We start from the raw sequence: 21,891 nt of genomic DNA on the forward strand, positions 1-21,891 counted from the left end.
GTCTGTTGCTCTGAAATCCTTCCTCCCAAGGCAGTTTGTCGGTTACGACCTCCTGTTATCCTAATGAGCCGGGCTGTAGAGGCTCATCTGTTCAACTCCTGGACATAAAGGTGAGAGCCCAGGTTGGGAAGCGGTGGCTCAGAGGCAGAGGAGTTTAAGCCCTTTCTCTAGAGGAGTTTGCCACCTACTGATTCGCAGGTTCCTTCTTAGCTCCTGCCAAGAGAAGTTTGAGGGGGAAAGCCGGGAATTTAGGGGTAGGTGGGAATTGCCCTTGGAGGCAGCAGCCAGGACCCCCGGGAGGAGCAGCAGGGACGAGGGGGGGATGCGGTACCCCAGCTGTTGAGCTCTAGCCGGGAGAAGGGGATGGAGCTGGGTGGAAGCGCTCGGTGTGTGCGTGTGCGTGTCGTGTGCGGCGGGGGAGGGATGTGGATGAGGAGCGGGCTCTCTTTCTTTCTCACGGGGCTCAGTTAATCCTGCTGCCAGGCGGTGTTAAGCAGCAGTCTCGGCGCTGGATTCCGAGCGAGGGAGACGCGCAGCCCCGGAGGCGCAGCGGAGGGGAGGCGAGAGAGGCAGCTAAAGAGAGCAGAGCGGGGGAAAAATCAAATCTATGCTTGGAACTGGGCTTCTTTTTCGCCAATGCAAAAGGGAATATGCAGCACATTTTTGCCTTCTTCTGCACCAGTTTCCTAGGGGCGGTGTTAGGGGCTAATTTCCCCAACAACATCCAGATAGGTGAGTGCAGAGCTCGGGGCTGCTTGGCACTGCCGTTCCCCGGCTAGTGGGTAGGGATGGAGAGGGGATGGTGGGGGAAAACTGACCTGTTCATTTGCATGGAAAGCCAAAATGTGTGTGTTTGTGACAGAGAGAGAGAGAGCGCGAGGGCTGGATTTGTGTGTTGGTACCAGCTCTGCAAGAGCAGGGATGTATCAATTTATCTTTGGGGGAGGGGAAGATTGGGAATAAATGCCAGCGTGCACACACACCAACACAGGGGAGAAAAGTGCCCCTGAAATGGAGGAAGCACGAGAAAATATGTTTGGTTTTTTGCTCTGAGAAGTGCCTCGGCTGCCATTGTCCATTGCTGCATTTGCAAAATCAGCGGTTGCATTATACATTTTTGCGAGGATGCTCTCATCTGTAGGTAACTGGGACGAGAGGTAACAAACAGGCGCGCTCTGTTGTTGTTGCTAAAGAATAAGGGCAGAGCTATTGGAGGAAGATTTTGCATTGAAGTCTCTTTTCATTTCATGCTGCTTGCTTTCCCTGCGCACCAGCAGTGCCTGTTTGATTCTTTTTTCCCTTCCTGTAACTTCTCAGTACTACTCTCCTTCCTTCCCTCCCTTCTCAGGTTTATTATTACTCTCTTTATTGGTGATGGTTACTAACCTAGCTCCAAATTTTCATCCCTTGCTTGCCAATTTTCTTTCCCACCTCCCTTCTCTTTGCAACGCCAATCAATTGCTAATCCACCAAGTTCAGGCAACTCCTGAGCTGCATAATCAGTGCTTTTATTGCTGTTGATACTGCATCCCTTTCTCCCTCCCTTCCTGCCTTCTCTTCAACCCAAATTTGTGCAACATTCCAGGTTTTTTTTTTCCTTTTCAACAAACGCATATCATAGGTTAACTCCACTACTAACATCTTGTTCCTCTGACACCCATGATTAGGCTGGGGGGGTGGGAGAAACGGGGGAGGAGGTATTCATGCACAACAAGGAGATGCCCTCTGTACTGAAGATATGCAAAATGCCGTTGATAGCAGGTCCTTGCGGAATTGTTTCGTCCCCCGTCTTCTCTCGTCTTTATTTTAATGCTACCTTGTTGCTAAGTGCTTTATTTCCCCACTCACAAAATGCTAGTAACAGTGCTGTCTTTAAATGCATAGAGAGTAAAACGCAGTCTGATTTAATAGCATCTTTCTGGAGGCTGTGAAGGGATCTGCCGCAAGCCAAGTTTCCTGCTGGGGGAGCAGCTGGAAACTTTTCTTGGGGCGGGGTTATCACATCACTTTGTTCCAGGTCCATGGGAGGAAAAAGGCTCTGAGCCTGGGTTCAGCCTGGTCCCAGTTCCTCTCCTGTTTATATAATCCTGTGGTTCTGGGCTTGTCAGTACTCTGAGCAATCGCTTTGAGAGTCAAGCTTTTGGTTTCCTGCCCTCTTTGAGTTTGGCTGCTGTCAGCTCTTAAATTTAAGTTTTTTTCCCATGCAGCAAAATTCCAATAGCAGCAGTTGTTTGGCCATGGGTCCCACGTTGCTCTGTCGCTTGCAGCCCTATCCAGTCCATCCAGCTCTGCACCTGTCAGGCCACGCTCAGCCAGGCTGCCTCATACTCTGGAGCCACTTGTGTTGTGGAACCCTTGTACCCACTCTGGAACAAACCCCTCCTCTTAGTCAGTGGGGTTTAAACTGAGTCTAATAATAAGTGAGAGGAGGAGGAAGAAAGACTTTCATTCGTCCTTTATAAAAGTAATATTGGCAGTGCTTCCATTTCTCTTCGTTAAAGTTATGGAGAGTGCGGAGGTTGAGCCAAACCCCATCGTTCATTCCAACCCCACAGGCTGCTGGGTCTAGGGATGCATCAGGGCTCCTATGTATAATCCAGGAATTGCATAATGCACAGGCTGGAAAAGTTTTCTGCTCCCAGCCTGTCCGCAGCAGGTGCAAACCCCCTGGGTGTTGTGTGCTGGAGGATTTTGGAGTGTAGAAGGGACTCCTTGGGCTGGGGAGCTGTAGCCTCTGCCTACAGGAATATTTTGGTCTGAAGAGGTTGCTAAAATTGGTGTGCTTAAGATCTTTCTCCTTGTTCTGTTTTTCTCCCCAGGGGGGTTATTTCCTAATCAGCAGTCCCAGGAACATGCGGCTTTTAGGTTTGCATTGTCTCAGCTCACGGAACCCCCTAAGCTCCTTCCCCAGATCGACATTGTGAACATTAGCGACAGCTTTGAAATGACATACACCTGTAAGTAGCGGCATTTGCCATGTGCTCTCTTACTTTGGTTTCTTTATTCCTGACTGGGGTTTTTTTGTCTGAAATATGAGGTGTCTTACTTCAAATATGTGACTCCTTTAGGGTCTGTGTAAGATAACCCCAAACACGTGGGTAAAGGATTTCTGAATCATCTTGGTTTGTGCTAAAACATATGGGTGAGGTTGTGCCGCAGTTATTCAGTATGTCTTGCATTTTCTATTTTATTGCTTCCGAAGCAGTATAAAACCCCCAACAATCACTTTTCTCTTGTTTCTCTAACCTCTGCCTGACTCTGGGCTGAGATTTCCGTCCCATATTTCCTATAGGTGTGATATACAACAAAAACACCCCTTTCTACCCACAGTGTGCACAGAAGTCTGTTTAGTGTGAACGACTTCTTCTCCAGCCCCAGTTCAGCCATCTGTCCTTGTAAGTTAAGAAACATCTAGCAGAAAACAGCAGTTTGGTGTGAGTGGCTTCCAGATCCACAGTAAGGGTCATGCCTAATAATGATAGAGAGGTAAGAAAGTTCTAGTTTCAAGTAGCAGCGAAATCATTGGCTCTAAGATCATGTACTAAAGACTGATTTTGCACCCCAGAGTCAATACCACAGTGTATCTTACCCTACTAAAGCTGTTCTTGCTATATGATATAGTGGGGAAAACGAAAATAAATGGTTTGCCAGCTAATGCCAAGATTAGCAGCAACAAATAAGACCAGCGGGAACCAGAGGAAAACAAAAACCATAATACAGCCTTGTGGTTGCAATAAGGGCTGTTGTGGTGTTTGCTTCCCTTGGAGTGTGTGAACCCAGGGCTTGTGCTGCGGGGATGTGATGCACAAAGAATTTCTTGGTTTGCCCTGGTGTCAGACTCTGCTTTCACACTCTGAGCCTTTGCGTGTATAAGGAATGTCAGGAGGGACTTGAGGAACCCTTTCCTTTTTAGAGCCTGTTGGATTGTTGTTGACTCATATCCATAGTATCTTTTTGATTCACCGAAACATCCTCTCTGCAGTTTAATCATGTGGAGAGCGAGATAGAGGTGGACACAAACTGTTCTCTCTGCTAAGAAATACACAGAAGGAAAAAGTGCTTTCCTGCAAAAAGAGCCAGGAATGTACAGGAGGAGAATTAATAAGGCTCTTTGCAAGGAAAAATAAAAAAAAAAGAGTAGTTGTGATTTTTTTCCCAAACAGAGGGTTTCCAAATGCAAGATATCCAGAATTTCTTGGCCAGTATGACATAGGAGAGAGAAGTAATAATTTGGCCATGTTTTCACTCGAGTGTCTAATGACATATCTAAAGATTTTCTGTTTTCCACTGTTTGCCAACTACAAGATTTCCATCAAGGAAGAGCAACTATTTTGGGTCAGGCCAATGACACTTCCTTGGCAGGAAAACTAGACAAATAGAAGAAAAAAACTCAGACCATGTATCTATCAAGGGAAAGCATCATCCACCTGGGGTACTGGGGGATGAGCTATTCCAGTGCTGATAGCAAGAAGAAAGCAGAAACTGCAAGAATATCACTAGAATAAATCCTCCATCTGCGCATAGTTTTCCCTTCCCTTTTAAGCCTGCCGCTAATGATTTTGTTTGCAGTATTAACATCGATAGCAAGACCACGATACTAGTTATGCTCCAGAAATCTGTCATTAGTACAATAGGGACGGGGGTGGTCTCACAAAAGCTGAATGGAAGCAAGACAGCCTCCCAAAGGATGTTATATTTGAGCTCTATGTAGGGCACATTGTCCTAGATCAGACCAGCAGAGCACTCTGCACAGTCCAACTCCACTTGTCCTCATTTTTCTTTACTTATAATTAAAAACTTCCTAAGTTCTTCCAGACTGTGGAAGGCAGCATTTGTTTTGTAAGCACAAAGGTAGGTGTTATTCCATGTGCCCTAGGGGGTTAAAAAAAAAAATGCAAACTAAAAAAAACCCTAGGCTGTTGGAAGACCTGGTTTTAGTACTCTAGGGCTGAGGTGAAACTTTTGCTAGGAATTATCTCCTTCTTCATCTTCCAGCAAATTCCTATCCTGGTTGCCAAGACTAGATATCGGCAGAAAGATCTGTTTATTTACAGAGAATAAAAACTCTGCCCACGCAGTGGTCCTTATCTTCTGAGAAAAGACTGGCCATGCTACCAGTTAAAAGTACCAGCTTTTGTTCCCATGGAGACAGAGAACACAGCATTTCCTTGTCATCGGCATTACCTGGTTTCCTGATGGTTAAGTCAAGGGTGTTTGGACCCTGTAAACCTGGTGCTGCCCCTATTGAGGTTTCTGGTAGGACATCTGAGGAAGATTAGTAGGTCCCAGCCTTATGGCAAGTCCTGCCTCATGCTTAGGATCCGGCCTTCTGTGCTAAATGTAGTCCTCATGGCAAGTGCCAGAAGCAGCATCATTCAAAATATGGAATATATATTAAGAATCAGTGGTGACAGCAGAAGTAAAAAAACTCGCTGGGCAGCTTGCGGGGTGATGATGAAGTTGCAGGATGAACTGCAGCAGACTGTGACAGCACCCTGTCTAAGAGGATCGTATGCAAAATGTATCTTAGCGTCAGCTGTGACACTGTCTACCTCTGCCTGGCATAGACCTGCTTCAGAGTCAGGATGAGCAAGCTTTGGTGTGACAGTGGGTGAATTTTCAGTATGAGGTGCACCCGTTTGTGTACAGGTGACAGTGATAGGGAGCCGTTAATGATGTGCTAGTGATGATCATATATTGGTAAAAATAATACTCATGAAAGTGATAAATCTGTAAAATATCAGGAGGCTGCTATTGTCATTCGGCTGTCACTGTGACAGCTCAGCAATAACTTTCACATTTCTGATGCTTCCAGTTGGGGACTTCTTATCATTACGTAGTGATTGTGAAAACGTCTGTGTGGGGCAGTAGCGATCTATGGGTCCTGTGGTCCCTGTGCATAACATGTCAGTAGATTACAATTCTAAGCAAACCATAATCATTAAGAAAGAAACAATAGGTAGTAGATACAATGTGCAGTAATCTCATTTCGTATGTGTGGTTGATGCTAATATTCTTGCATCACTGAAACGTGGGCACATTTCAATATTCCTGAATTCCTTCCGTCCCACAAGAAGGCAATGACAGGCTCTGTGTTTGCAGCTGGGTGTGTGGTGTGGCTTACGGGGAAAAAAATACACACCTGCTGTTTGGGATGTTCTTAATTAAAGATTAGGAGACTTTATATTCTTGTGCCATTTCTTCAAAGACAGAAGCAATTGTTTAGGGGGAAGGTGAATTTAGAGTCCTTCTGTCGGTAGCTGTACATAACAGTGGCAGGTGACTATAAAGGGTAAAATGATGATGTGCTGTAGCTGAAAGGTTTACTTAGTGACGTAGCAGATCAGACCTCTTCTGATCAGCTTTAAAGATATGTTCACAGGTTCCCTCTTCAGCCATGTTTGTAAAAGAGCTTTACAGCCTCAACACAGTTGCTAGCAAACTCTGCCTCGATGGGTTTTGCCGTGACTGACTGTGCTCAGGAGCAGGGTTGATGCTGCAGGTCAGAGCTGAGAGGTATGGGAAGAGGGATGCTCTGTGCCAGGTGCAAAGACTCAGGAGGTCTGGAGCTTAAGGAGAGAGCTGCAAACTCCTATCCTTGGGAGGTCCAGAGTGGACGTGAACACCGCGTCCTGTTGGCAGCAAAGGCGTGGGAGTTTGCTTACTTGAGACAACAAATGCTCGGCATATTTTTCTCTTATTCTTTGTCTCAGCCTTCATTTGTTCACATGGAATGCACATCTCCATCCTGTGCATAGCCCAGCTCCTTGAGGAATACAAGTCGTTTCAGCCACAGATCCGTAGCTTTATTTAGTTTGTGGTGCAGAGGCTTCTACTTTCGGCTTCTGGCTGGTCCCCCGGTGAGTCCCAGTAGCGTCAGCAGATGGTGGTGGTTGCTCTCACTGCCCAGTGAAGACGATAGCTCAGCGACAGACTTCCCTGGCAGTGACCTGGGGGACATGTCTTGTTGAGCAAGTGAGTCACCAGCTTGGTAACTCTATCCCTGCAAAACTTGGGCTACTTTGCAGGGATGACCAGTGACTAAAAATAAACTCTGTTCAGCACTGAAGCCTGTATCTTTGCTGATGCAGCCATCAGCTTTTGCGTGCTTTGGTGCTAGGCTGCTGGGAGGGGGCATACAGGAGCTTTGTACCTGAAACACGGGGGGCTGCACAGGACAGCAGCAGGATTTTGCAGCTGAAAGAAAGCTTATAGAGAGGCTGAAAAATGATGAATTATTTATCCCTCTCTTTCAATGTATGCACAGCTACAGTTACTATGGGGTCCTCATACTGAGTACGGGCTGTGGGTGCTGCTAGAATATCAACAGTTGAATCTGTTCTGCATATTAGAAAATGAGCATGTAGTATGGAGTTTGTTCATATTTTATGAAGGCCTCCCAGCACCAATTAAAGGGATTTGCAGCAATCACTCTGTGCTTATGTTCTTATCAATAGTAGCAAGCTTAGATTCAGATCAGCTATGAAATGAAGTATTTCTTTTTCTTTTTTCTTAGATACTTATGTGTATAGATAGAGCATTTCTGGAGATTGCTTTTTATCTCTTAAATTACCTCTCAGAGACAGGAAGGAATAGGCAAACATTTGAATATTCTCAAACGAGGATCTAAATTTGGCGTAATTAAACGATTATTGCACGTTGAATTTAGAGGAGGCTTCTTTGTTGACAAACGTACGATGGTCGCCATTTCTTGGAAAGGTGTTGCTGTAATTATTCCAGCAGCAATCAATTAAAATGCAATTTTTATAATTAAACTTCCACAGTCTAAATAAGCCCAGCCCTGTAATAGTATATAATTGTTGTGGTGTTTGTAGACTTGTTTTTATTTTTGTCGTGTCAGAAATCTCATGTAAATGCTTTGGGATTTTTCTTTCCCTGCAGAGCTCAGGTTGCTAGCTATGACAATCTAATGTGAGTTAAACCAACAGAAACAGGGATTTAATGATCAGATGTAGTCTGATTAATACAACATAGGTATTACAAGGAAATATATCTCCTTAGATTTCCGTAATAGGAGAAGATGTGATCCAGGCAGATGAATCACAGAGCATCAGTTCACATTAGCTCAAATTAAGGTTAAGGATGCTCAATTTCTGGCAGGGATGGGCTGTGGCTTTCCTGTAAGTGGATGTTTAGTGAGATGCCAGTACCTTAGAGAGTCGTGTCTAGCCCTGAGGAAGGTGCTGATAGGTGAATCCTGCCAGACAGGAGGAAGCAGGTCCTAGGGATGATACCACGCTCCGATGTCCAGGGGATCTGGGATGGGTACTGGGTACTCGTCAGTCACAGCCGCTGCTGAAGAAGGCGGGAGCTTCTCTCAGACGCTTTCCCCAAGAATGAAAAGCATTTAAAACATGAGTGCCGAGCCGTTTCCTCAGCTTTGGCTGCCAAGACAGGGCAGGTTGTCTGTCTGCCTTCATAGATCTGGGCATGGAAAGCCTTGGGTGAACATGGGCCAATATCATCAGCGGGGACACTTCTGGAGCTCCACTGTCATTTGGCGAAGGCAGCCCTGCCGAGAGGCTGGCAGCTCACACCAGGCATCGGGAATGGGTTTCCCCTATTCTTGTGCAACCATTTCTCTCCCAAGGGCATGGGGCCACTTATTCTTTGCATGACTATTTTTATGTTTTATTTTTGTTCCTGGGCTGTGGGAGCAGTGCCTGGGGAGAATATTGGTGTAACACATTTAGGAAAAATCAGGGAAGGAATAAAGGGAATTTCAAACCTGCAAATCTATACGCTCATCTGGAAAGGATGCCAAATGCTTATTGGTGACAAGCAGAAAAGAGAGGGAAGAAGTGAAATTTGGGCTCTGCAGCAGGCAAAGAAGGGATATTTGAGAAACAGTGAGCAGTAGAGGCCAGACCTGTCCGTTGTGCAACAGTCACAATTTTCACTCACAGCTTATTCTTTCTTCTCTAAAAATAAAGCTTTTTCATGTGGTAGGGATCCTACTAAGCCAGAAATACACGGCCTTTATTCTTTGCCGTATTAGCAAGGTGAGAGTGGAAATCTTCATGTAGCTGCAAGAAAGGCAGCGTGGGGAAGCATGCTGTTCCTTTCCAAAACTCTGGTGGGAATTTTAGATATATACATTTACATTTCCATTAATAGGGTTAGGGCCCTAAAGGCAACAGCTCTCTGCAAGTAGAAATGGAAATGGTCCCGGTTAGCTTCAGTAACACGTGGAGCTCAGAGCAAACACAAAATCAACATGCTCCTTAAAGAAGCAATAAGTCAGGGAGACTTTAATATTCTGCAGACCCAAATTCTCCAGGGTGCGGTAATAACACAAATCTGAAGACAAAGATGCATTTATTTCAACTGCATTTCTTTAAAGAGAGGTGGGGTTTTTTTTTCCTTCTGTCTTCAGTTGTGTAGAACTCGCAGAAAGTAACATTTTTCCCAATGAAAAGTGCCGTCTGGGAGAGCATGGAATGTCCTTTTGGCAGGTTACATGGAGTCCTAAGGAAGTCAGGTATTAGGCAAGATGCAGAAGGGCTGGACTGAGCCATTAGCAATTCACCATTATCCCAGCAAAAAACACATTTCAAAATAATATCAAATTATTAGAATAACAACATGCAGAAAGTGTTCCCTACTCACCTGTTGAACTGATCACTCATTAGCTTACACAGTAATGAGTGTCTACTTGATTTTCTCACGCTGCCCTTTAGCAACCAGACCCACTTGTTCCTTCTGGGGCATTCTTTAAAAAGCAGAAAATCACACTGTGGCACAAAAGAACAAAAGACTCCCCAGCAATGTTATTCTTTTTATTAATGTATATCAGTTTTTTTCCCTATTCTCTGCAAACCACACCCTTGCCGACCCTCGTCAGGGTTAAGGTTCAGGCGGAGACGTGCTTATGCATCACCGGACTGATTGATCCCTTGAGGAATTAACAGTGAGAGACAATGAAGAGGCAAGTAACAGCTACAAATTGCTACATCTTGGCTTCTTCAAGAGGGTCTTCTAATTGTTTATTTGTTTGTGACAGAGTGGTGGAGTGCAAAAGTAAGCAACTGATGTCTAAGATTGAGATGCAACATACCACTGATGGCAGGATTCTTTTGTGGATATAGCATATGTTTCTGCATCCTTCTATGCTATAAGAGTCTTGGCTTTGATTTAATAAGGAGGGTCCTGTAATTATGCTAATGGTGAGGAAGTGGGAGGGACACGAAAAGTTGTGAGTGTCGGAAGAGAGATACAGAAGCTGCTGTGGGGTAACGTGGATGCAGCATGGAAGAATCTCACTTGAAAAGGAGGGCTGTTTCTCACCTTCCCACCCACCCAAACGCTTTGCTTTGATCTTTGCTAGCAGTGAGCTTACACTAGCAAAAGACATCAGTGACCACACTGATTCCAGTGTGGTTTTCCTCAAACTGGCCTGCTGATATCCCCTGAGTGCCCTGAGCTTTGTTAGTTTTCCTTCTATGCAGCACCCACACCCCATTCAGCACCGTCTGTGAGAATGAGGACAGAGTTGCTCTTCTGGCAGGTGAGAGCAAAAAATATTACGATCACACATGGGAGCTTGCAGGAAGAGAATGAGTGAGTGAAGTCCAGCAGAGAGCACACGGGGATGGAAGATGGAGAAACACTGGATTGGGAGTAGCACTTGGAGACCCAGTGTGGGAAAGCGGACAAGCAGCAGCTCTAGAGGGACTGTGGATGTGCCATAGCTGGAGTTTTCCCTCATCTCTCTTTCCAGCCCTTAGCTAAGCCAGGGGAGGTTTTGTTTCCTGAGGGCTCTGACTCCTGCCTAGACATGAGCTGGAGCCTTCTAGTGTCTCCCATCTGGCCAGCACTGTAGCTCAGACTGCTCCTGGCCTCCCTCTCCCTTGCTGCAGTTGCCACAGAGCCAAACCTGAGCACTTAGGGCAGGGAATCCCCTGCATAGGATGGTTATTGCAAATTGCCAGCATGTTTAACACAGCCTGCAGCCTTCTTGCTCTTGTTGCAACAATCCCAACATGCCAGGGTGCTTTCTTCTCTGTCAGCGCTGCACAGCACACTTAATTGCATGATGCACGTGAGCGAGTGGCCCTGTGTTTATTCTGGGATGGGTTTGGCCAGTGGAAAGGTAGACAATAAGTGCTGAGATGTAGACCTTAGTGGGGTGAAGGTAAGCTGGAAAGGAGGCTCTTGGAGCCGGAGAAGCTTACAGATCACCACCCGATTGTTATCTAGCAGGGACTTAGATCGATGGAGAAATGGGGCAGGTCTGGGCCCCCAGCACTCTGTCTGCAGAGGGATGAAGCAGCCAGTGAAGCTGCAGCTGAGAAAGAGGCTTGGCCTGCAGGGAGTTCAGGAGAGATGTCTTTGTGCAGAAGGTGATTAATGTCTTTAATGAACTACCAAAAGAAGTAATAGAAAGCCAAATCACATACGGCTGCGATGCAGGAAGGGGCCGAGGGGACACTGCTGTTGCAGGCAAGGACGGGGAAGCTAGCTGCGGCACAGCCCATGCAGTGGTGCCATTTCCAGTTCACTGTCCCAGAAAAACAGTTGGGCACAGCAACTGTCTCTAGTCCATCCCAAGCAAAGGCAGAGCTGAGTGCATTTCATGGATTTTAATCAGAATTATTTCAGTCTTTCACCCTGTCCTGTTTCTGGGGCCATTCCTGCTTGGCTCACTATGGCTATGCCAGCCCAAACACACTGTGTATAGCTTTGAGATGGTAATTTGTGAGTCCCCATGCTCCTCTCCTGTGGGGACAGCAAAGGGAGAGGCTTTTGGGAGAGCAGAGCCTCACTGGAGGCTGGGGCTTGGATTAGCCTAAGCTGACAGGCATTAAGAGTCATCACTTGTTTGGGAACCTGAGAGAATTGTGTGGATGAACTCAGGCAGATTTCTAACATTGAGTCATCTATATCATAACATCCTCCACCCTAGAAGCCTTGTGAGCCAGACTCAACAGGGACCTCATTGGAGGGAGCAGATATCAGCACCTCTCCTGAACCCACAGAGCCTCACACAATACCAGGGCATAAGGACACCCATTCACAGTCACTCACCTACTAAAATACCAACTTTTTATATTTCCAGACATGCCCATGTCTGTGTGCTAATAATTAGGGGGACAGTGAGTTCACCATGAAGCTCCCAGGCAGGAGGCAGGATAGCTCCTGCATTTCCAGCCCTGAACCCAGACCAACCACACACCTTCAGAGATGAGCCCTTCTCTGAAAAACCCATATCACCTCTTATTCTGGAGTAACTAGCACTAGTTTGGGGTACAGACTTGCTCTGGCAAAGAGAAAACTTATTCAAACATCATCACAGTTTTAGCGAGGCTTAACAGTCACTTTGAATTGGGAAGACAAACACACATCATCTCAAAAAGCCATCATCAGTTAAGAGACTGTTCCCAAACCTCTTCTCTGCTTGGGAAGCTTTAGCCTATCAAAGCTTATTCTCAAGTGAAGTCCTAGCATGTGCCCTCCAAACAAATGCTGGATGTATTGTCCCCTAATTAAACTTTTCCTTCCTCTGCAAAGTGTCAGGTAAAGCAACAGAACTGTGTGCTTGTCAGGTCAGTTCTGCTTTGCCAGATGTCTGTGGAGGGACAAAGAAACAAAGCCAATCTTGACCAAGGGTACCTATGCCACATCACTTATCACCATAAGGCATATACGCCTTAGCAGTGTCCTTAAGGAACAAGTGCTAAGTCCTTAAATGATGAAGGGGATTTGTCCCCTCTGACTTTTTCTGGCTAAGGGTTGGTTGCCCTCATCTAAGCTATTCATCAGGGTTATTTCTGTAATCAGTAGAGTCCTCCAGTGAGCAATCCTTTTGAACTCTTTCAGACAACCATCTTAGGATGGAATTGGCCTTCAGAGGTGCCTGCTTATCTCCCGCGTCTGTATAGGAAACCGAGCTGACCAACTTGACTTATCTTACTGAGACCTTCAGACACAGTAGGCTGTGGATCCTGCCCCAAAGTGTCTGCAGCAGTGTTCTTTTGCTAATTCTTCAACATTCCGCTGAAGGTGTGTCAAATGTTTTTGTGCTCTCCTTGTAAGCAGCCTCTGAAGGTTTTGATAAAAGCAGGCGTCACATTGCAACTAGGCAGTTAGCAGTTACGCTGTTCTGATGCGTTGCTAAGAATTGAAGAAAACATATGTTCATGGTGTGGAAACTGCTCTTCTCGGGTTCACCTTCTGTGTTTCAGTACAGTACTGCAGTGGCCTCTCAAGGGCAGGGGCTTGCTGTTATCCTGAGACGTGCTCTCATCCTCTTAGCCTCTTCTGTTTCTCACTTGTTGTGGACTAACCACTGACAACAGTGTTTGCAGTGCTCTAACAATAATTCCCAGCTTTGCTTTTGCTGTTTTTCTTTAAGCAGGTCTCTCTCTCCCTCTTTCTCTCAATATGCTCCTGGCTGATACTGCCTTTCCCTAGGAGTAAGCTCCGGGGGATCATAGAGTTGGTATCATCAGGGGATGAATTCCTTCAGATGCTAACTGTAGCATTTTCAAAATAGCACCCAGGGATTTGACTGAGCAATCCCCACTAGCTCTAATGGGAAGAGCATGGCTAAGCCCTGTGTGGCACTGGAACAAACAATCTTGTGAGCTTTTTTAAGGTGGGGGGGAAGCTGTTTGACCAGAAAAAAAATGTAATTTCTAAAGTTACCAACCTTTAGGAGCTGGGCCAAAACCCTGGATCAAAACACTCCTGAAACTCCTGGGGCTGCTCTGAATCTCACCCTACTCTGGTCCTGAGCTCTAGCCACTTGACAGCAAACTCAGAGGAGTGTGATAGCGATATGCATTCAGGTTTCCTGTTTCAAGCCTGTCACTGGAAGGAAAATAAAAATGTGAATTCAAACTAGCAAAGCAAGCAGGACAACTTCGAAAACAAAATTTAAAACAATCCTCCCCCTTGGCTCCCAGGGCTATGCAGTGAATTCTAGAGCAGTGTGGTAGAGGCTAGAGGTGGAAGGAATAGGGGTCAAGTTGGCTGAGGTACAGTAGCATCTTCTGGTGGCATTGTGGGAGCCTTTGGCAAAGGTGTGTTTACCTCAGTGCTATCTGAATTAATCGAGCTGTGTGTGGGTTGCAGCCAAAGGAATGAGGTGTATTGCTGTTAAGACTATGGGCACTTGTGCTACAGGATGATTCATGTCCAGAGCTGCAAGACGTGCTGCAGACCTGTAGAGTGCAAGGGTGAGATTTGCAATATTTTTCCTGGCTACCATTGCCTGCAGCCAATGCAGAAAATTATTTGCTATCAACAACAGAAAATTTGCATTAAAAAAAGGCTCCATCAAAAGGAAATCACACTTGACAGTCTCCCTTTAGCCACGGGAGAGCAGCAAGCAGACAGGAACAGGAGGCTGCCTTTCTGCATGTTCTGTGGTTTTGGCATTGCAAAAATGGGAAGCAGCTGTAAGCCCTTTGGATCGCAAATGGATCTGGGAGTCTGCTACCTCAGCTAACAACTCATTTATTATCAGGGAGCAGACAGTTTCCTCTGAGCCAGTGCAATCTATCATTTCTTAAAGATATGCTGTGTGAGATTGAAAGAATGTGCTTCAAGAGTTGGCACCTGGAGGTCCGCAATGAGTCCATCTTTGAGAAGAAGTCTCCTTCCTAGGACCTCCTTCCTTCTCTTCCTCGCTGGGATTTCTTTTTCCCAACTTCAGCTGGAGCAGTCTATGTGTACCACTGCCCAGGGCAGGCAGGGAGAGGGATGTGCAGCAGATGCACTTTTTTCTCTGAAAAGTTTAAGAGCATCCCTACTCTTAAAAAATCCTTAAGAGAAAGGAGGGCCCTTTGCTTCTCTCTCTGTGCTAAAAATACTGTTGAAGGAAGAGCTGAGAAGTATTCCAGCCCTCTTGTGAAACCTGTATCTGTAACTCTAGGCAGATTGTTGGTCACACACAATATCCCACCGACAATCAGCACCCACTGCTGCCTGGCCTGGATTTCATGCTGTTTCAGCACAACACTGCTTCCTTGGCCATGCTGGCCCATTTACTCCTCCAAAGTGTGGAGTTACACCATGGGAAAGGGGCTGTGGGGCCACACTGCAGCCTGAAACAAATCTCTGCAATCAGACGCCTTCAGTCTGGTAGGAATGGTTGGACTCAATGATCCGGTGAGTCTTTTCCAACCTGGTGATTCTATAAAAAGTAGTTTTGCTAAAGGGTGCTTCCCTGTCATTATGCCCAGTGCACCAGGCAAGGGTCCAGGTGAGGGTCCCATTGGGTCTTCTCTGCAGATGTTGAATGGTTTGATGTGGGCACTCCAAATCCAAGCCTCATTTGTTATATAGAGCAGCGAGGCGGTGAAAGTCCGTGTTAATTATGTACCTTGCAGTAACTATGAGTTCACAGTGGTGGTTTTGGCTGCTGTTATCTCCTGGCTGCTTAAAATCTCAGGCTTCCAACATGCTTTAAGGGCGTTCGCTGTCAGAGTCAGCAGGAGACATGGTAAAATGTGCTGGTATATGCAGCAGCATTGGACTGGAGATGGGGTGACCCCAGGTGATGGAGCTCTGTGACCCTCTGCAGCTATTTTTCTCAGTTTTCATGTTTAGTTGGTTGATGTGGTTTAACATTTCGTCCTTTAATTTGCACTCATTAATTATTCTGAGCAAAGCCAGCATTTGTCTTAATTTTGGTGTGCTTTTTAAAAATTTTTTCAGTGTGAAGGGAAAACAGGGCTGCACATACTTAGTTCTGCACTACTGGTTTCCTGGATGGCAGATCAAGAAGGTTCACTTGATCCGAAAGCGCTCAAGGGGATTTGTAGTCTGTGATCCCATTGTGGCTGTCTTCACCTATACTGCAGATTTTGCCCAGCAACACTATGCTGCACCCTAATTTTGCTCATTCTTCTCTTCCCTGCAGCAGCGTTTTCCTCTTGGCTGTTCTGTTAATGCCTGTGCCTGTAACTAGTGAGCCCCATGCCTGAGATGTTGTGACCATCTCATTGCTGTCCTGGTTCCTGCTGTTTACTTGTTGCACCTCCCTCACTTCATGAATTTTGTAAGCGCTCACAGCAGTCTTTCACCATTATACCAAATATTTCACTGTTGTTTACCGAATAATTGGGGACCTAATTGTGAACTTCGCCCTGTAAGCACCAAAAATCAGATCTTTAAAGACATTTAATATTTGCTGGTTCTTCCAGGAACGTTAGTATCGAAAGTGATATAGCGTGTTCTAAGTGATGCTAAACATCCCTGTGGGTCTGTTTTGAGCATAGCATAAACAGGCATAATGGAATTTTATTTTTATTTTATCCAAGCCATTACTTTTATGAAAGAACAAGCCAAAAGCAGGATTATAGCTCAATTACTTTTTTTTTTCATGGAAGTGTGCGTTTCTACTTTTCTGTCCTGTGGCGATGCTGCTGTCTGCTGCAGAATGGGCTCTAATGGCAGCTAGACTAGGATTGCTCCCATAGTCCACTTTCTTCCTTGCATGGGTGACCCAGGGACAATTATCTCATCTCTGACTATTTCTGGTTCCATTACACTTTAGGTGGACAAGAAGAAAGGACAGTGCTGGGTGCTGTGGTGGAGGGTGCAGATCTTCAATTGCTGCTCTTAGCTCCTCCTCTCTGCCTTGGTTTGGCATAGTACCATGGGACTGTCTTGTGTGGGAGCTGATTGCCTTCCCCAGATTCTCATTCTCCCAGGGATAGATCTTGCTTTGGGATCTTGCATTGATCTCACACTTTGTTTTGTGGTTTGTTGGAGGGATCTGCCAAGATCAGATGACTGAGGAGCTCTAATGGCTTTTTTTCTGGCATTTTTTTTTTCTCAAGAAGTGAGAGGAAAACTGTGGAAGGGGGATACACTAAGACGGCAACGGTAATCCTGAGAAAACAGAAGAGGCAATTGAGTTTTAGGCAAGTTGTACAATCAGGGACAGATGATAAATGGGAACTGAAGGCTTGCGGCAAGTGCATTAAAGGCAGCCTCTGACATGTTCTTTAAACTGCAATTTGTTGCAGTTTAGCCCCATCCACAGACAGCAACTAAAGTGTGCAGCACAATGCCTCCTCTGATCCTGTATCCCATCACTGTTACTGTGGGGCAGTACAATTAGAGAAGTCTCCAGCATAAAAAAAGACAAAGTCTGAGGTCCTCGAAGAGCAGCACATGATGTTTTGGGCCATGTAGGCTTTTCTGAAAAGAAGCTAATCACAGCTGGTAGCTAAATATCATCTTGCTTCCCCACTCCTTGGGACAATTGGGAAATAAAAGTCATGGGTTGAGATATAGACAGTCTAATATGACAACACAGGAAGAATGAGAATAATAATAGAAGTAAAGAATATACAAAACAAGTGATATACAACTCAGTGCAACGCTTACCACTGCGTGACCTGACAACTGATTGCACAGCCTGTCCCAAGATCTCTTCATGCTCGCATTAAAGCAACTGAAAAGCAATTGCTTTTTTGTTTTCGAAGTTGTCCTGCTTGCCTGTCCCAAGCAGCAATCACAGGTCAGCAAGCTCTTGACCCCAGGTCAATTTTCCATCTATAGACCAAGCATAACATTATATAATATTGAATATCCCTTTGGCCAGCTTGGGTCAGCTGCTTGGCTGTACTCCCTCCCAGCTTCTCTAACACCTGTACACTTGCCAAACATGTGAATCTGAAAAAGTCCTTGATGGTTCAGCAACAGTTGAAAAACATCAGTGTATTTTCCACATTCTTTTTATACTAAATCTAAAAAACAGCAGCTGCTAGAAAGAAAATTAACTCTATCCCAGCCAAACACAAACACTACCCAGCAACAACTAAAACAATGTTATCAACTTATTCTCCTACTAAATCCAAAGTGTAGCAGCTACTGGGAAGAAAATTAACTCTGTCCTCGCCAAAACCAGGACAGCTATGGAGTAGCCTGGTGAAGTGGAAGTGTCAAAGGGCCATACTGAATAACCACAGTCCAAATTATTTGCCATCTATTCTCCCATTGCTGTTATGACAGCAGGAAAACATCCTTCATGTTGGCAGTGTAGGCTCATTCATCTCTGCTTACCAAGTGACAAAAGCGTGAGTCACCTGCTTGTCTCAGTCTTCATTTTTCTCCCTAAATGTGGTACTGGGTTTCAGCCTGCATGCATGGCCGGCTTGGCTAACACCCTTTGCATCCATGTGCCTGTTCAGAGATGGGACAAGCATAGCACTGAGGGTAAATACTGACATGACTAAGCCACTTTGGAAGAGGAGGGACTGAACCAGCTTTCTTTTTCCCCTGCTGCCTGCAGTCTCCCAGTGGGAAGAAATACATGGAGATGCATTTAAAATACTAAACCCAGCACAGAAGAGGATGGTTTCTCTTGATTTCACTTTTGTGTAGCACCGGGTGGCCTCACGGTGGGTGAAGCTTTTCGACTTAGTCTATATGCCCTTAATTTTCTTTTTTGGTCTTTGAGGCCTGAAGAAAGATTATTGATAATTCTCAACTGAGTGAAGCCTTTCTTCTGTGCACAAACGTGCTTAGGGGAAAATAAAAAAGGTTAAAGACTGTGGATCCTCTGCCTGTCTAAGCCAAGCCTGAAACCTCACTGGAATTAGGTCTTAGATGAAAAGCTAGTGAGCAACTGTCTTGTTCTCTCTCTATGTCTTTCAAATTTCCCCTCCATCCCACATAAGGAAGAGAGTTTGGAGGTAATTCCTTCACAAAGCATTTAACTGGTTGTGACTGGAAGCAGAAAGACCTAGAAAGAGTTAAGATCTCTTCATGCTCGCATTAAAGCAACTGAAAATCAATTGCTTTGAGCTTGGTTCTCCCAAGTCAGGACTTTCCATAACCAAAAGACTGGATGCGACCCAATACCAGTTCCCCAGAAGACCCAAGGTAGATATGCCGGAGACGTTGTAAATGAAGAGAAATGTATGTCCTGTTTTGTTTTTCCTTCTGTGATTTAGCAGCAGTGATTGTGGTGAGACCTGGAGTTTTCCAGTCTGAGTCTGGCAGAAAAAAAGGTGAAAATGTCTAACTACTGCAAGAATTATAATTGTTAGGCATTTCTGTCGTGCTATCAAAGTGTGAAGGGAATTTTTGCGGGGGCTGTAAATAAATGCTTTCACCCAGGCTGGACCTTGGCACGTGCAGTTGTGCTTTCCAGATGATTCCCTTCAGAGTTGTAATCAATAACAGAAACCACCATGGGGACAGTTGGATGCACTGCAAAGTCAATATGCCAGATATGATGTCTTCATCACCCCTATTTGGGAAAGCAGCCATTTACAACCTATAAAACTTTGTTTTCTGAGGGTATTAGAGGTTGCTCTTTTTTTGGGTGGGAGGGGTGGGCATTAGCCTTATTTAAATGCCCAAAATATTTATTGAGGACATGCCTCCTCTGTATGCTGCCATGAGAGGATGCCCCAAATCCAGTGACACTAATTAGCTACTTAAACTTTTTATTTTTCTTTTCCTTCCCTCCCCCCAGCTATGGCCAAATCTCTATGGATTTAACAGCACAGCAAAGATTTAACAGAAAGTTTAAATGGGGAAAAAAACGTATGAGAGGAGAAATCGTAGGATAAGATTCTGTGCCTGTTAACTGATGACATTTATAAATTATAGCTGAGAGATGTCATATCAGTGGAAATGGAAAACAGCTTAGTGGATTATAAAAATACCCTCTATAAACCATTTTAATGCCTAATTTTTCTAAATCTCTTACGGTAGGTGTCATAAAAATGAATTCTAGCAGAAAGGATAAAAATTTTTCCCTCAGTACACTGGCTAGCTGGTGATTAGAGGCTGTCAGGGAGAACAAACTCTTGATTAGGCTGAGGTGCTGAAGTTTGCCTGAAGACGGCAGGCTCCCAATCCTAGGGAGGTGACTTTGCTTGCAGGCAGAGCAGCTCCAAATGCGCAGGGCAAATGTTACCTCAGCGAAATGTCCTCCCATCCCAATGCAGCCTCTCATAGCCAGGAGGAGAGGAAGGCTGAGGAATGAGTACTGGGGGCAGGATTTTGGGACAGGGGCTGGTTTGGTGCAGAATGTTGAAGGGAGATAGCAGAGGGACAGCAGCCCAGGGGTTGCTGGAAACCGCAGCTGTGGATGTGAGATAGAACAGTGAAAATAAGATGCTTGTGGCACGTCCTTGAGGAAGCCATGAAGTCGTGATGGACAGAAAGATGCATTCTGATTTGTGCCAGGCTGCAGTGATTCTGGTTCCACCATTTTCTCAAATATTGAGTGTACTTGAAACTAAACTTGCAAGAAAAAGACAGCAAGCCCTGCAGTTCTGGTCTGCCCTGTGAAACAGATATTTTAGTTGCCTAGTGGTTAGTGTTTGCTGGCACATGCTGTTTCAGAGAGGTTGCTACTGCAGGTTTCCTTGCTCACTTCTCTGTGGTCCCTGGGCACTTTCTGTCCCCTCCTGTGCCTCACTTTGAAAAGTGCAGTCAATGCACAATTCTGGGTTAAGATATTTAAGGGTGCAATGTTTGGCAGTACGTTTCCAAGCTGCTTGCGTAGGAAAGGGTAAATGACCTACCTCTTCTCATCCTTTCATAGTCTAGTTCTCAGGATGCAACCAAAGGCACTTATTCTTTCACTACCTTTGAAGGCTTTGTGTCAGTTCTCCCCATAGATCCATGTACCATGGGCCTCTTTTGTGTCCTGCCCATTCTATTTTTTTCCAGAAGAAGAAATCTGCATGTGGGATAGAAATGGTATTAACTTTCCCAACGTGGATTCACAGCAGAACTGCATTTGCAGTGTGTTATTGGGGCTGTGTCAGGCTATTTCCACAGGGAGGCAAAATGTAGTGTATGGACTCCAGCTGAGCACCTTGTAACACCAGTGCAGAAAAGGCAATTTCCCAGATCAAATTGCACAATATAGGATGTCGAGCAGCCTACCTCTAGGTCCTGTTCTCTGCGAGGGACTTCATCATGACATGAGCTAAAAGGACGTGTAAGAGCCTTCAAATTGAAAGCTTAAGAAAAAGGTCTCATGCAGAATAATCCAAGGGCAACCTGCACCCAAGTTCCCCAAGCTCCAGTTGGATTGGGAGTGTGTTTTCAGTCACAGAGAGATGAGCTGTCTTGCCTCTAGGCCTTTTCTGTACTCGTGTATAAATCAACCACGGGCTGACTAAAATTGGTTTGGAGTGAAAAATGGGATTTATCTGGACCCTCTCCTTCCTTTCCTATCACCTTTTTCCTGTAGATGGCACATTTGCGAGTCTTTCCTTCTGTCCACCTTGCACCAAAAGCACCCAGAGGGAAAGAGATCCTAAGGACACACGATTCACATGGTGGTTTTAGTGGAGAAAATCAAAAGGAAAAAAAAGGTGAGAGAGGTCTTCTGATTACAAAACTTTCTTACTTAAACCATAAATTAGACAGTACTGAAGTAATGACTTTTAATGAGTTTATAGTGGTTCACAGCATTTGTAGGTTTTTGTTAGCAATCTCTTTTCTGTAGTTAGGTTATGCTCTTGGAGTCCGTTTTCATTTTCACGGAGTTTCCAGCCTAACTCTCTTGGAGACATGAGCAGACTATAACCTAAACCTTTACAAACCAGATAGGCAAATAAATAGATTCTGCAGTTTATTAGCACTGTTAAGCTCATCAGGTGTTTATTAAAAATCAGAGCCACTAGTTCTGTCAGGTAGCGTTGCTGTGCTAAAGTAACAACCCAGCAGAGCATCTCAGAGAGGAGGAGAGGCAGCTGCTGATTAGGCTTTCAGAACCCCCTTTTGGCTTGTCATCACCCAGTAATAGTGATAAACACCCACAGTCTTTTTACTTCCAAGCTAATACACCCGATACCCACTACAGCACAGATTCTCTGCTTACTGCCACATTTGTGTCAGTGGCAAGTACACACAGTGGGTTGCAAAGTTATCACATGCATA

General features: G+C 45.2%; 1 protein-coding gene across 2 annotated transcripts in view; it reads left to right on the forward strand.

Moving 5' to 3' along the window:
• Positions 1–429: 429 nt before the first annotated feature.
• The window catches only part of GRIA1 (glutamate ionotropic receptor AMPA type subunit 1), a 122,310-nt gene continuing 100,848 nt past the window's right edge, over positions 430–21,891 (forward strand). The window contains exons 1-2 of one of the 2 annotated variants that reach the window (XM_069869205.1): positions 430–732; positions 2,820–2,957. In XM_069869205.1, coding sequence (XP_069725306.1) covers positions 651–732; positions 2,820–2,957 — 220 coding nt within the window. In that variant the 5' untranslated portion in view covers positions 430–650. The remainder of the gene's footprint in view (positions 733–2,819; positions 2,958–21,891) is intronic. The other variant, XM_069869206.1, reaches the window with a different exon arrangement.

Source organism: Phaenicophaeus curvirostris, chromosome 15 (genome assembly GCF_032191515.1).
Source record: "Phaenicophaeus curvirostris isolate KB17595 chromosome 15, BPBGC_Pcur_1.0, whole genome shotgun sequence".
In the NCBI taxonomy this organism is placed as follows: Eukaryota; Metazoa; Chordata; class Aves; order Cuculiformes; family Cuculidae; genus Phaenicophaeus; species Phaenicophaeus curvirostris.